The 14,141-nt window shown below is 60.7% G+C and overlaps 2 protein-coding genes across 4 annotated transcripts in view; one reads left to right on the forward strand and one right to left on the reverse strand.

Moving 5' to 3' along the window:
* Positions 1-364: 364 nt before the first annotated feature.
* On the reverse strand, positions 365-1,989 carry LOC125087494 (sterile alpha motif domain-containing protein 1-like). The gene is made up of 3 exons (XM_047707883.1): positions 1,963-1,989; positions 1,028-1,787; positions 365-748 (listed from the first exon to the last, which is right to left on the reverse strand). The coding sequence occupies exons 1-3, from the start codon at positions 1,987-1,989 to the stop codon at positions 669-671; spliced, it is 867 nt and encodes a 288-aa protein (XP_047563839.1). The 3' UTR covers positions 365-668.
* Positions 1,990-4,112: 2,123 nt separating this feature from the next.
* The window catches only part of CSNK1D (casein kinase 1 delta), a 31,486-nt gene continuing 21,457 nt past the window's right edge, over positions 4,113-14,141 (forward strand). For all 3 annotated transcript variants that reach the window (XM_047706937.1, XM_047706939.1, XM_047706938.1), the window contains exons 1-2: positions 4,113-4,520; positions 11,331-11,441. In XM_047706937.1, the coding sequence (XP_047562893.1) occupies positions 4,445-4,520; positions 11,331-11,441 (187 nt within the window). In that variant the 5' untranslated portion in view covers positions 4,113-4,444. The remainder of the gene's footprint in view (positions 4,521-11,330; positions 11,442-14,141) is intronic.

The following is a 14,141-nucleotide window of genomic DNA, read 5'->3' on the forward strand; positions in this document are numbered from 1 at the left end:
ACGCACCTGTGCAGATACAGGAGGGGCTGGCAGAGGGCCCCTTATCCCTTTGCCTCCCTGTCCTGAGATCGGCTTCTGTACCATCTTTGTGTATCATTCTTGCCTCTCTGGGTCTTTCTGGCTTACTGGCTTCAGGGTGTCCCACACCGCCCTTCCCCTACCCTGCCCTTCCCCTACCCTTCCCTACCCTGCCAGCGGGCGGTGCTCCTCCTGCCTCTTCCGCAGCTCTTCCTCTGGGGAGGTGCAGGGCTCCTTGCTCAGCAGGAAGTCAGCTTCTCCCTCTGCCCGATGCTCCCTCTGCCCACTGGTGCTCTCTGTCTCTCTCTGTCAAATGAATGGATAAAATCTTAAAAAAAAAAAAAAAAATCATACAGGATATTTTAAATTGCAGCCACCCGGAAAACCTAGAAATTTTAACCAGACAGTCTCTGGGCCTCAGTTTCTCCGCCTCAGTTTCTGCATCTGGCAAAGATGGTGCTGAGGGGATAGCGCCCTTGCGTCGCTGTGGTTTGTCACGCCGGAACAGAAGCGAGAAGCCTGCTCACCTCTGTGCTCCCATGGGACCCAGACGAAGAGGTGGCCGCTGGGGTGACCTTCTCTCCAGGTGTGAGCCTCTTGTCAGTGACCGAGAGCTGCCCCAAGCTCTGGCCAAGGGGAGCCGCAGGTCCTCATGATTTGTGCAGATGATTCAGTCCCCGTCCATCAGCTCCAGGGTTAAGATCCTTGGGCCTGCCCTGTGACCTGCCACCTGCGGCAGAGAAAGAACTGGCGAATCAGGACCAGGGCGTCACCTTCTTTCAGGTCACAGGAGCTAAAACTACCGAACCCAGCGCACACCCGCCAGAGGGGAGGAGCTCTGAGCCCACCCCGCACGGCAGGGACCCCAGTCCCGAGCCAGGTACCTTTCCAAGGACACGTGCGCACACCGCCCGCCTCCTTCCCGAGACTGGAGTGTCTGACGGGAGCCCAGGCCCGAGGCCGGCTGTGGGAGGGGAGACTGTGCACTCGCAGGGACGAGAACACAAACCTCGGCAGCCCGGTGCCAGCCCCCGCCACACCGGCGAGCGAGAGCGCGGAGCCCGGGCGGTTCCAGCGGTGCGGGGCCCGGGGGCGGGCACACGCTTCTTTTCGGGGTGATGGAATCGTAAAGCGGACGGCGGGGACGGCCGCGCGCTCCGTGAACGCACGAACGCCCTGAACTGCGCCCCGCGAATGCGCGAGTTGAACAGCGAGTCCGGCCACGCGTGTCCGGCCACGCGCAGAGACACGCGCGACGGCGGGCGAGGGCGGCCCCCCACGGCGCGGCTCACGCGCTCCCGGTTCGCCTGCTCGCGCTCTGCTTCCGCGGGAGGACGGTGGAGCGGCGGGACCCGCTGTCCTCCGAGGCCTCCGGGCTGCCCAGGAGGCCAGAGGCAGTTTGGGTGGAAGCGGAGGGGACAGTGGGTCCGGCAGAGTCCACTGAAACCGCAGGGCCCGGGGGAGCGGGAAAGGTCTGCGGACACGCGCGGCTCCACCGCCGGGAGAAGCGCGGCGCCCGGGACCGCAAGGGGCGGAGCGTGTCTGGGGGTGGGGCGCAGCTGGGGCCGGCCTGCGGGGCAGGGTCTGGCGGGAGAGACCCCGGGAGGGGCGGAGGAGCCCCCAGCCCACTCGGGAACACACCCGGGGAGACCCGGGCTGGCGTTTCCGAGGGAGCAGACGGCACACGGGCAGGCGCCCTTGCCAGAAGGGCAGGGAAACCCACCCAGGGCGAGGCCCGGGGAGGCTGCCCCAGCGGCAAAGGCCTGGCTCTGGAGTGTGAGTCATTCACGAAGCCGGGTTTGCTGAGGGCCCACTACGTGCCAGTGGTAGTTGCAGGTGTTGCCTGAGGTCAGTGTGAGCTGGGACACGGGTCAGGCTGTTCCCAACAAGACCACAGGTGCACCTGTGCCAGCCTTCTCGCTCTATTATTCCTGGTGCTCTCACCGGCAACGCTCCAAGGGTCTGGGGCATGGACTTCGGCCCGGTACGACAAGTGAATGGCAGAGCACGTGAGGACAGAGAGGACTCTGGAGAGTTCACCAGCCAGGTCGGCCCCATTCCGAGGCATCCAGGCCTCTGGAGGCTGCAAGTGGGGGAGCATCTGTCATAGCGCGGCCTTGGCAAGCCCCCCCCCCCCACACCCCAAGGTGCTTCACAAACGGGAAACTAAGGAATGTGCAGGGGACAGCTGTAGCCTCTGGGGCAGGCCGCCTGCAGCATGGTGTGGGGGTAACAGGCCTCTGTGCCCGGCACAGGCCCTGTGAATGGCTCCTTGAGGAAGGTGCCTCCGGTCCTGGGTCCTGTGCAGTCTCTCCCTTCCGGGTACACCCACATTAGGAGGAGTAAAACACAAACAAGGACTTTGGTCCTGCTGTTGGCTGATTATCCTGACCAAGTCCAAGCATAAATGTGTGACATGGGCAGGACCCTGGGGCCTGGGGGAGGCCCAAAGAGTTGCACCTTCTTTTTGAGAGAGGACACTTAGTCCCTAGGGTGGACTGCTGGCCAGTGATCAGCCCAGGGCAGCTAAGGGAGTGGCTAGTGGACTGTACTTCCAGGCCCCTTTCTGTTCCCAGTTTGTACTCATGGCTTTCTGGGAGGGGGAACAGGCCCCTTTTCATCTGGGAATTCTGCCAACACCCTATTTTTACTGGTTTGACAAAATCCCCCACCCCCACCCTGTGAGACAGAGAAACCAGGCTGACACATGGCCATGGGGCATTCCCAGCCTCTCCTGTTTCTAGGCATTGCTACACACCGCTCAGGACTTGATACCAGCCTCCCCAACCCTTTTGGGGCAGGGGCTGCACTCCTGAGACTGACTGCTGGAGAGGGGAGACCTGCCAGGGGAGAACCCGCCTGCTTTGTGCAGGGGGGAGGGCACTGACTCCCCTGCTCTCTTCCTGGCCACCCCAAGGAAGGTCAGTGTGTGCTGCTGTCTCACCCACACCTGCCAGGACCCTGTGCACAGAGCGGTGGGCATCCACTAGATGTTCAGAGGGTGTATTAACATGATGCTTGGGGCGCCTGGGTGGCTCAGTTGGTTAAGCGATTGCCTTTGGCTCAGGTCATGATCCTGGAGTCCTGAGATCGAGTCTCGTATCGGGCTCCCTGCTCGGCAGGGAGTCTGCTTCTCCCGCAGACCTCTCTCCTCCCATGGTCTCTCTCTCTCTCTCTCAAATAAATAAATAAAATCTTTAAAAAATTTTTTAAAAATATTAAAAACAAAACATGATGCTTGACGGTTCTCCCTTTCCACATGGGGTGGGCACAGGCCTTGAGAAGCAATGCCATGATGGTCAGTCCTTGCTTTGGACGCATCTCTGGAAGACTTCCTTCCCAGTGGTCAGAATCAGGACTCTGGGTCTTTGAAGCTGGTGGTCATTCTCAACTTTAGCACTCTTGTTTTCTTTCCCAAGGAAGAACACTCAGGCCCAATACAAACGAGATGAAAAGGTTGATTCGGTTTCCAGGAAGATGGGACTGAGGCCCTGGTAGCTTCACCTTCTCCTTTTGGGCCGACAGCAGGCTCCAGGTTTGAGCGCGGAGGACCAGACGACCAGACAGATGTCAGACGTGGGAGGACAGCAGCCGGCTGCGCAGCAGGGAAGGTGACACAGGACTGGAGGGGAGCTGCTCGGTAGACCACGGGCAGCCCAAGAGGCCCCGCACACCTGTGTCCCTGTGTCCCAGCTTGTGTCCTGCGGGTGCCAGGACCTGGACAGACAGACAAGTCCGGCTCCCTCTTTCCCTCTTGCAAAAATCACTGCCTGGGGGCCGGTCCCGAGTCAGTCGCGGGGAGCCGCCGGCTTCCCGGACACCTGCCAGGACAAACGAAGCCCCCGCGCCAGCACGTGGAGCCTGCATGTGGGAGCGGGCAGGGCGGGGGGTCTCCCGGGCCGGGGTGCAGCGGCGAGGCAAAGAGAGAAAGGGGGATGGCCTGGGAGTCCCAGGGTCCAGAGGAGACGGGTGCGCACTGGCCCCTCCCCGCCCAGACCCCGCCCCGCCCCGCCCAGACCCCGCCCCGCCGCCCGAAGCCATGGCCCCGCCCCTCGGGCAGCGTGGCCCCGCCCCGCCGGGTTGCTAGGGGAAGTGACGTCACAGCGCGATGGCGGCGGCTCCTTCAGGCAGCTGAAGGAGGATTTAGGCCCGGAAGATCCGAGTCCATCCGCGGCGGGGAGAGGGCGAGCGGGGTCGGCGGGGGCCGGAGCAGGGGCGGCGGCGCTCGGACTGTCCCATCCGCCCCGTATTGAGGCTCTGGGAGCAGCGGGGCGGTCGGAAAGCGATGGTGAAAGCGGGGCCGTGAGGGGGGCGGAGCCGGCAGCCCGACCCGCCGTAGCGGCAGCAGCGGCGCCGCCTCCCCGAGCTCAGACCCAGGAAGCGGCCGGGAGGGCAAGAGAGAGCCGGACCCGCCGCCGCCGCCGCCATGGAGCTCAGAGTCGGGAACAGGTACCGGCTGGGCCGGAAGATCGGCAGCGGCTCCTTCGGAGACATCTATCTCGGTGAGGCGCCCCTCCCCCCGGGCCGGGGCCGCCCCCCGGGCGGGAGTCTGCCCAGCCCCCGCCCCCTGGGCCCCGGGTCAGGGACCCCGCTCTGAGGACCCGGGGACCCAGGGACAGACCCCCTCGGCCGTCGTCCAGCCGCCGTCCCGGGGACCCCCTCCCCGGCCTGCGGCTGGGACCGGGCCCGCCCCCCCTTCGTCCCGCCCGATCCGGGCCCCCGCAGCTCCCCAGGCGGGTGTGGGGAGGCCGAACTCTTCGGCCCTTCGGTGGGGCCCGGCCCGTGCCCCCGGGGGCACCTGCCCAGACGCGCGCCCGGGGCCGCCGGGGAGTGGCCCTGAGCCTCGGCCCGCGCCCCCGGCTGCCCGCCGGGGCCCGCCCGCCCGCCGGGGCCCGCCCGCCCGGTGTCCGCGCCTGGGTGTCCCCGCAGGCAGACAAAGGCCACCGGGCGGGTGCGCGGCCCCCTGCGTCCTGTGCACGTGGGGGTGGGCACGGGGACAGTCCAGGGCGCCGGCTCGACGCTTCCGCGGCCCGCGGCGCCCCAGCTCCCCCGGGTCTGGGCCCCGGGCCGCTGGACCGCAGCACCGAGCGCGGGGTCGCCGGGGCGGGGCGGGCCGTCCCGGAGTGCGTGTTGCGCACGGGGCAGGAGCCGGGTGGGATTTGGGGGAGTCCGGCCGAAGTCGGCGTTGCCCTGCTGGCGAAATTGGAGGCGGGTGGAGTAGAAAGCGCCGCGCTGGCGAGGCTGTCCTCCGACGCCAGGACGCCCTGGTGGGTCGGAAGAGCCCGGGGCAGGAGGCTCCGGGTCGCTGCGGGTCGGCGCGCGTCCGAGGTCGGGGTGAGGGCGCGCCCCGCGGCCGGGCGCACGGTGGGGGTAGACCTGCTGTGCTGCCTTCTGCGGGGCCGCGTACCTGGCGGGGCCCCCGCCCCAGCCTGCCCTCCTGCCCCGGGCGTGCTGGGTGCCGTGTCAGAGGCGCGCGTCTGTGGAGTCCGTCCCGGCTTTCGGCGCCTTCTTCCCGGCGCGGCGAGCCGGCGGGGTCGCGCTGCCCTCCGCCCGCCGTCCGGCTGACCCGTGCCGCTGACCCCAGCTCGCTGCAGAGCCCTTTCTCCGGTCGTCCCGGCTGCGTCCTCGCAGCACCGGCTCAGGGAGAGCCGCGGCGGAATGTAAACGGTTCGCGTTATTTATAGAACAGTAAGTTTTGGCTGAAGTTTTGTGTTTTTTTAGGTTTATTTGACAGAGACACAGCGAGAGGGAACGCAAGCAGGGGGAGTGGGAGCGGGAGAAGCAGGCTTCCTCCGAGCAGGGCGCCCGATGCGGGCCCCATCCCAGGACCTGGGATCATGACCTGAGCCCCCCTGGGTGCCCCTTGGCTGGAGGTTTTTTTTTTTTTTTTTTTTAAGATTTTATTTATTTATTTGTCAGAGAGAGGGAGAGCGAGCGAGCACAGGCAGACAGAGTGGCAGGCAGAGGCAGAGGGAGAAGCAGGCTCCCTGACGAGCAAGGAGCCCGATGCGGGACTCGATCCCAGGACGCTGGGATCATGACCTGAGCCGAAGGCAGCTGCTTAACCCACTGAGCCACCCAGGCGCCCCCTTGGCTGGAGTTTTAACCCAGGGCACAGGAGCCGCACTGGCCACCCTTGCACGGGAATCAGGAAGGGGCTGTTTCAGACTTTCTGTGCCCGGGTGCTCGCCCGCTCTGTGCTTTCTGACGCTGAGCCGTCTGCCTGTTCGCCGCTGCCCCCTCGGCCGCACCTCGAAGCTCTCGGTCCGCAGAGCAGGCTGACCTGTCCTCTGTCCCCAGGACCGATGGGCTGTGCCTCTCATGCCCTCGCTCCCAGCAGCCCCACGGCCCATCCTTCCAGGCGCACCTAAGACACCACTGATGTTTCCTGGCGGCGGCTCTTGGCCCACACAGTGGGGGGTTCAGGGTAAGCGCTGCCCCACGGAGGAGGGCTGACCTTGTTTCGAGAATGAGCAGCGCCGGAAAGCTCACCAGCTGCTGTGGTTAAGTGTCAGAGTTGGCTGCTCCGGAGACCACTGGAGGGAGGGAGTCATCCACACCAGTTTCTCCTGCGTAGGTGAAGGCGTAAGCTAAGGAATTGGGTCCTGTCTTGGAAATCGTTATGTGTCCCATATTCGGGTGCGATTACGACTTAAGTCACTTCCGCTGTCCTTGCACGACGGATCAGAGCGCGCCCGACTCCTCTGGACGGGTTCACCACCTTGTGGTCCTGGCAGGTGGGGTCTTGGATTTCCGCCTGAACTTCCTGTGCGTTCACAGGTTGGAAACTGCGAGGAGGCCCGTCTTTCAACTTGCTGAGGGCCGTGTGGACCAAGGGGGCCAGCGCTGGCCTGCCTTCCCAGCGGCCTGCTGCACTGACACGGTCAGGCGGCCCGGTGCCTGCCAGTCATTCCAGTCCTTCCCACAGTTGCCCTTTTAAAGGGGACAGTACGTTCGGACTATTTCTCCAATGCCCGGACTTCAGAAAGTTTATGTACTGGACTTGGGCCACCGTGGACCCCAGAATGTGTGGTCCTGATCCTCCGTCTACCTCCAAGCCTACCAGATCCCGAGGCTCTCGGGAAGGACGGGCTGGGAAGGCTTTGGCGCTCGTGTGTCCTGTACGGCACACACTGAGGCAGAGCGTTGCCTGGACTCGGTGTGGCCGGTGGGTGTAAGGCAGAGCTTTCTCAGCCCTGCGCCTCCCTCAGCTTTAGCTCGCACGCGCTTCGGTCCCTCGCTGCCGGAGGCGATGTTTTGTGAGGCGCTGGACACCAGGAGCCCTTTCACTGGGGGTCAGTGTACCTCTTGTACACCTCCTAACGTGGAAAACGGGGAGGGCCGTGTTCTCCACGTGGGCCGCGCGTTCTCTGTGAGCGGTAGAGCGGAGGGAGGAAGGGAGTGCGTGCCGTGGCCGTGCTGCAGGTGGCACAGCCTCTGTTCTGTTCAGCCAGAGCGCCACTGTCCGCGAGCCCGCGGTTCCGTCTGTCCTGTCCACGTCCGTCTGCTAGAGGCTGGCAGAAGGGTCCTCGGGGCCCTCCCATCCCCTGCCTCTGTCGTTCATGATTGGCGGAATGGAGGTTTTCTTCCTGCCCATGCCCGACCAGACCCTGTCACTCCATTTACCAGGGGGTGGCCGCCTCTGCCCACGTGTTACCTGGGTGGACTGTGCGGTCTGACGTCGTAAGGCACATAAACACCTTTAGAGAGCTTAAGCTTAGTAACCTCTTCGTACTCGGTTTGCATGTTTTTCCTCTCACGGACTTTCCTTTCCCTCGGGAGCAGCGCGCAAGGATGTCCGGCACACGGTAGGGGTTCCGGAGTGGCGGCTGCCTGGCCGCGGGGAGAGAAGACCAGTGGCCTGAACTGGTGAAGCTTTCCTAGGGGGTGGCTTGAGCTCGGAGAGGCTCTCATGAGCGGCTGTGAGCCTGCGTCATTCGCCTTGTCAGCGTTGCCCTGTGACAGTGACCTTTGCCTGGCGACCCAGAGGCCGCTCCCTCTTGCTTTGATAAGACAGTCCTCGGTGGGTGTTGGGCGGAAGGACAGCTGCTGTCCCAGGACAGAGTCAGGCCTGGGGTTAGGCTCACGTAGTTCACCATCCGACTTTGCTCAACTTGAGAGACGTGATTGCGTTTTCTTAGGACGACCACTCACCTGTGTCTACGTGGACACCAGCACCGCTGCCCGGACAGAGGAACTGTACCCGACTGGGTGGCGTTCCTTACTTAGCTAGCCCGGGGTTGAGGTTGTTCGGGACATAACACACTGTGGATTGACTTCTGACTCCGAAACCGAGTGCTCAGTGGGGCCTTTCAGACTCTTGTTCCCTGTCTAGAAGCGCTTGTTAGTCAGCTATGCTGAAGAACCAGGTTTTGTAATTTCCAGTTCTTCCCAGACCATTATTTTTGTAGAATAAGATTAAAACGTCACAGCAGTGTCACTTTGCTGTCAGAGCTCCTTGCCGCTCTCTCACTGCCCGGTATCGGTCCCCGCCATGGGCTGGTGGTGGTCCGAGCACCGGCCTTGGAGCAGCACTCCTAGTGAAGTGTGAGGTGTGCGGCCAGCCCCAGGAAGTAGGGCAGGGCTGCAGGGCCATATGGACCGGTGGGCCTCGGTGTTGCCTGTGATGTTTGCTTCTCAAGGAGTGCCCAGGAGTTAAAGCTGGGCTGCTTGGTACATGTACCCGCTGGGCAGACATCTTCCAAAGAAGCAGCCCGGAGTGTCTGCTGTGCTCACATCTATCTGCAGAGCCCAAGCCGGCTCTCTTTGGATCATGTGACCTGGCAACTCTCACGGCTACGCTCCTAGGGGGAGGCTGGCCCTGTTTTCAGGTGTGATCCTGGGGGAGACTAGCTCTGTTACTGGCGTGATCTGGGGGAGGCCGGCCCTGTTGCTGCTGTGATCCTGGGGGAAGCCGGCTGTATCGCAGTTGCAGTCCTGCAGGGAGCCTGGCACCGTGATAGGAGAGTGGAATTCAGATTGTTCTCCACAGTTGCCCGTGGTCATTTGTCTCCAAGACCGTCGGGTCGGTATTGCTGGATTGATGGCAAGATGTTTGCGTTGTCAGGCACAATGGAGTGAGGCTAGAATGTTCTCTGCCTTTTTGAAGGTACTGGTCTGGTAGGTAGTTTGTGTGGGTCCAGGCCGTCCTGTCATTGAAGACCTGCTTCGTGGCAAGGGGGACAGTGCTGACGTAGTTGGCGGAGCAAGATGCCTCTCGCTGAAGGCCCCACTGCTTGTGCTTTGGGGAACAGAGTTGCTGATGTAACCAGAAAGCTGAGTCATCCGTTTCTCTGTGTCTCCTGGGCTGGCGGGTTCAGCTCAGAGTCCAGGTCCTCACAGGAACTCCCAGTGCATCTCGCATTTGCACAGCACGTTGACGATGAAGTCATTTCTCTCGTAATTGGATAGATCATTGCAAGCGCGGGTGGGAAGAACAAAACGTCTTCCCTGTCGTCTCTCTGAGTGCCCACAAGAGTCTGTGTGGAACGGTAAATGAAGTTCTCAGGTCTAGGGTGGTCACTTGCCGCAACCAGATGACGGTCCTCCGCACGGTTCTGGAGTCAGGCCCAGCAGAAGCCCTGCGCTTCTCGCGGCCGTCTCAGCGGCCCGGAGGAGACTTTGGGGGCTCTTGGGCGTTGAGTGGCCACAGGAACAGCAGCACTCCCGCAGGCTGACCGTGGCTTTAGTGCTTGCCGAGCGTACTCGTCCTTCGCCTGGGAATCTCAGAGTGCCGTGCATCTGGGAGCCCACTTCTCTGTGCGCGTCTCATGAAACAGGCTGCACTTCTCCCCTCAGACCTGTGGAGACAGAAACCAGGCAGCTGAGGTGGCTTTGTCCAACACTAGGATCTCGTTGAGTAGCAAGTGTCCTGGGTCTGTAGAGCAGCTGGAACCAGTACAGATAAACGTACTGCTGGGAAGGATGAAAGTGGTTTATACATCAGGCCCCCTTATCCACAGGGGACACATTCCATGACCCCCAGGGACCCCAGGGGATGCCTGAAACCGCAGACGGGACCGAACACTACGCATCCACCTGTGTTCCCAGACGTACTGACCCATGGTGATGTTCATCAATGATGTGCAGTGAGAGGTTCCCAGCAGCGGCTGATGATAAAACAGCAGTTGCAGCGCGCACTGTACTGGAAGGTCTGTGGCCCGGTCTTTCAGAGTAACCTTACTGGCTTTACTCCCCTCTGTGGTGATGCCGTGAGATGGTGACGCGCCGACCTGACGAGAGGAGGGAGGGGAGGGGTGCTGGCCTGCGAGCTCGCGAGGCCGCTGCCGATCGCACCGTGGGGCCGGAGCACGAGCATCTGCTAACAGCACAGGTGGCTGCAGCTCAGGGGGACGCCTGTCCGTGGAAGGAACGTAGGGGAAGCTGGGTGGGTGCCGCGCAGGACTCTTCCCCGTTCTCTCCAGCTGAAGCTTGAGGAGCGTTCACAGGCACAGCTTCGGGGCACAGGAGCACTCAGGAGCATTTGTGTGTGAAGTCTGGGGCGGGGTGTTGTCACATCAGCAGTTCCCTTATTGGAGTAAAACAGAGATGGAACATTTTTAGGGAATAACTGAGTTTGCCTGCAAACCCGTGGGCTGGTTAGTGGGAGGGATTAGCAGATATTTTGCCAGTTTTAGTATAAAACTAACAAAACGTATATGATAGGCGTGTGTGGACGGGTCTCATTTGGGCCTTGAGAAAGGATCTATCCTTCTGGTCCGGTGTCAGTAATAAACGCACAGCCACGTCCTGTTCTTCAGGAAGGGAGAGGTTTGCAGGAGTCTCCTTATGGGAACCCATTCCGCTTGAGAAGCGCCCTGACTGTTCCACCTGGGGCGGGTGGACTGAAGTCAGGTGGGTGTTTCATAGAAAGGCCCAAACCCACCCACACAGGCCTGTCCAGGCAGCATGGAGAAACGGGGAACATACAGGCACCCTGGAACTCCCCCACTGCTTGGCCCTGGGTGGGTGAACACGCGGGCTGACCAGTAGATGGACTGGAAGGTTCAGGGCAACAAAGATGGGAAAGCTTGCAGAGAGGAGGACACTGCCCTGTCTCTGAGTCCCCTATTGACGTGATCAGAGTGGGGACCTATGGAAGTGGGTGAGGGAATACGAAGTAAGACTTTTCTATACATGTCGAAGGCTTCCAGCTTAAAGAGTGAGAGTAATAGTGATTCTCCATGGGGTTTGTCAACTACCGACAGCGTTGCACAGTGCAAAGCGCAGTGGAGGGTGTGTAGTGTGTTGTGCGTTGCATTAGGTGGTCGACGCCAGGTTATTGACGTTTGCTGTTTTCTTTCTTTGCCAAGGTACGGACATTGCTGCCGGAGAAGAAGTTGCCATCAAGCTTGAATGCGTCAAAACCAAACACCCTCAGCTCCACATTGAGAGCAAAATCTACAAAATGATGCAGGGAGGAGGTATGCCCTTTACCTGTTCGAAAGAAAGCCCGGGGTGTATTTGATGAGGGAGAATAACGTCATGAGTCGCAGCCTCTGGTTTAGTTGGGAAAGGGAGAAAAACGTCCCTACACTTGACTCAGTCACACGGCTTCCTTCAGATCAGGAGGCCTCCCGAGGGCCTCGTTCAGCAGAAAACATGATTTCTGCTTTTCCCTAGCCCCACGTTAGCTAGTAGTGTCTTTGAACTTAGGGTTCATGTGAATTTTGACTTTTTAGGCACGCCTCGACTGTTGGGTGTGCCCCGTCCGTCACATGCTTTGCTCACAGCATTCTGTAAAACCTCAGACCTAAGGGCGTCTGATGTTTGAGAGCACTCATCCTGACTCAGTCTAACTTTTAGAGTTCCCTGGACTTCCAAGTAGTCTGGCTAAGGGAGCAAGTGGGATTTTGCTGGGGGTCTCACAGTCCCAAAGACACTGCAGCACTAGGAAGGACATGTCCGTGCTTCACCCCAAGGAGCCGCCCTTGGGATCAAGGCTCCGTGCCCGAAGAATGGCTGCGCCACCTCCTGTTCGGAGACCCTTCGTGGCAGAAGCCTCTGTGGTGCTTTCATAGTTTGGGATGCTCTCGGCGCTTTGCCAAATGAAAATTTGTCTTCAGAGTCTGAATTCGCTTTTATCAGGTGAGAAGGAAGCATTGGTGATTCCGCTCTGGCATCTTTCCTCCACAAAAATGGTTCAGTCTGTGCTGCTACTAGCAACCAACATTACTTGCTTCACGCAGCGACAAATGTCCTTTAGCAACAGGTGCATATCAGGGCAACACGGACAGTCCTGCAGGACCCGTCACAGAGGGCATCTGGGGCATCCTGTCCCAGCTGTCTTGGGACGGGGGGCGGCTTTGGGCTCTGGACTGGCACCTGGGGGTGAGAACACCTGTGGGCCCTAGGGAGTGGTCCACAGAGGGCCCAGCCAGTGTGTCTGCCCTCTGGTGACACTCAGCAGAGGGCTTCTCAGGCATCAGGAACAGTCTACACAGCTTGTCAGGTGGTGACTCCAGGTGTGGCCTTCATGGTTGGACAGGGCCTGATGGCCGGGGGTTGAGGAAGGCTTCCAGCTTGAAAGCCTGCTGAGTGTTAACGGGCCACATTTTGGTTGAAAATCTGTAAACCAGAGGGCCAGAGGGCGGAAGGGAAGAAAACTGTCCCTGATGCCCCAAATAGGAATTGGAGAAGTGGCTGACACTGGGCAGAGAAGAACTTACTCCCTTCGGGGCGGGTCTTTGCTGTCCCCGGACCACAGCTGTGTGCCGCGGGGCTGAGGGTGCAGGTGACGGCATCGCATCTCACTTTGAATCCTTGCTGTAAGATTGTGCCTCTCCTCTAGGATCCTAGAAACCTAGGCCCTTCTCCCACCCGGACATCCCCCATGTGAGGTTGAGTTGTACTTCTGTTTCAGACGTGCACTTGATAGATATTATCAAGGTGCTTTAAAAAAAAAAAAAAAAAGCAAAGATCTCAATTTTTGAAACAGATGATGTCCATAAGCGCAGCGTCCATGATTCTGTAGTGTTGCGTGAGCTCCTGACCACCGTGAGGCTGGGACTGCGGACGGCGCAGCGGTCCACGTGCTGTCTGCCCCCCTCTGCATCACGTCTCGTGCCGGTACACACAGACCACTTGGTCGTGGTAAAGGGACGGCCAGGGCCTCTGATTGTGGCTCTTCAATGCTTTTAAGGCTGCGTTCTGGGCTTCCTTGCACGTGGTACCCTAGGAGGAAGCTGGAAGCTGAGAGGCTGCCGTGCACTCTCTAGCTTGCCGTGCAGAGTCTTCTGGACGCTGCCTGGACGATGGTGGTGTTACTGAGCCTGGCCTGAGAGAGCCGTGCTCAGGCGGGCCGGCCACCTGCGGGAGGAGTCCGCCTCGCCTCCAGACCCTGGCATGTCTGCTGCCAGTACAGTCCTCCGCAGTGGGTGTCAGCCAGCCTCGTGTCCTGAATGAGGAAACACGCACACACGGATGCAGAACTTCCCAGACGACGGAGATTTGAACCTGAGCATCATGGCACCCAGGCCACTGTTGCACAGCAGCTCTGCTCCTGGGGAGGTGTGCCACTGCCCTCCCCAGCGGTCAGGAGCACACCCCAGATGCTTCCACCTGCCGCGAGGGTGCCGGCAGGATGGAACACGCGGAGTAGCAGGGATGGGTCTTGTTTAGCTGCGCTGGGGAGTGACTTGGGTAGACATCAGGTTCTTCTCAAAATGCGGTGGACTGCCAGACATTAACTGCTCTTTCCCATTCTCGTGTCCCCACGGTGGCTTTGGACCAGCCCTTTTTTGGTGACCCCTCAGTAAAGAACATGAGCTTCTGGTCAAGGCTCAGGACAGGTGTGGCGTGTGCAAGGGGTGAGTGGGCCGCGTGTGAGGAGTCCGGGCTGGCAGTGAGGGTGGGCCGGCACCTGCCCGTGCAGTGGAAACTGGCGGCGTCCCCACGTTCACGTCTCTCGTCCTATGTCCTGCTCAGTTCCCATGCTGTATTTTGGACAGTCGCTATCTTTTTGTTAAGAAATGGTTCACGGTAGCCAAGAACGTGTGTAATCTGTGGGGGTCTGTACTAAATGGAATGCCTGCTGCTCCCACCTGCCTGAGTGGCTGTAGGGACCCCCCAGAGCGCCCTCATGTCAGTCCCAGTGCGCTCTGGGAGAGAAGCCACGGTCCAGA

Source organism: Lutra lutra, chromosome 16 (assembly GCF_902655055.1).
Source record: "Lutra lutra chromosome 16, mLutLut1.2, whole genome shotgun sequence".
NCBI classification, from domain to species: Eukaryota; Metazoa; Chordata; class Mammalia; order Carnivora; family Mustelidae; genus Lutra; species Lutra lutra.

What these genes read in the sequence shown, in the direction of transcription:
- LOC125087494 (XM_047707883.1), bottom strand. Translation starts at nt 1,989, where the DNA reads ATGCCCCAGACCCTTGGAGCGTTGCCG. An exon ending in AGACCCTTGGAGCGTTGCCG is followed by an intron (nt 1,788 to 1,962) that starts GTGAGAGCACCA and finishes CTCACACTCCAG; the next exon opens with AGCCAGGCCTTTGCCGCTGG. An exon ending in GCTGGCACCGGGCTGCCGAG is followed by an intron (nt 749 to 1,027) that starts GTTTGTGTTCTC and finishes TCTCTGCCGCAG; the next exon opens with GTGGCAGGTCACAGGGCAGG.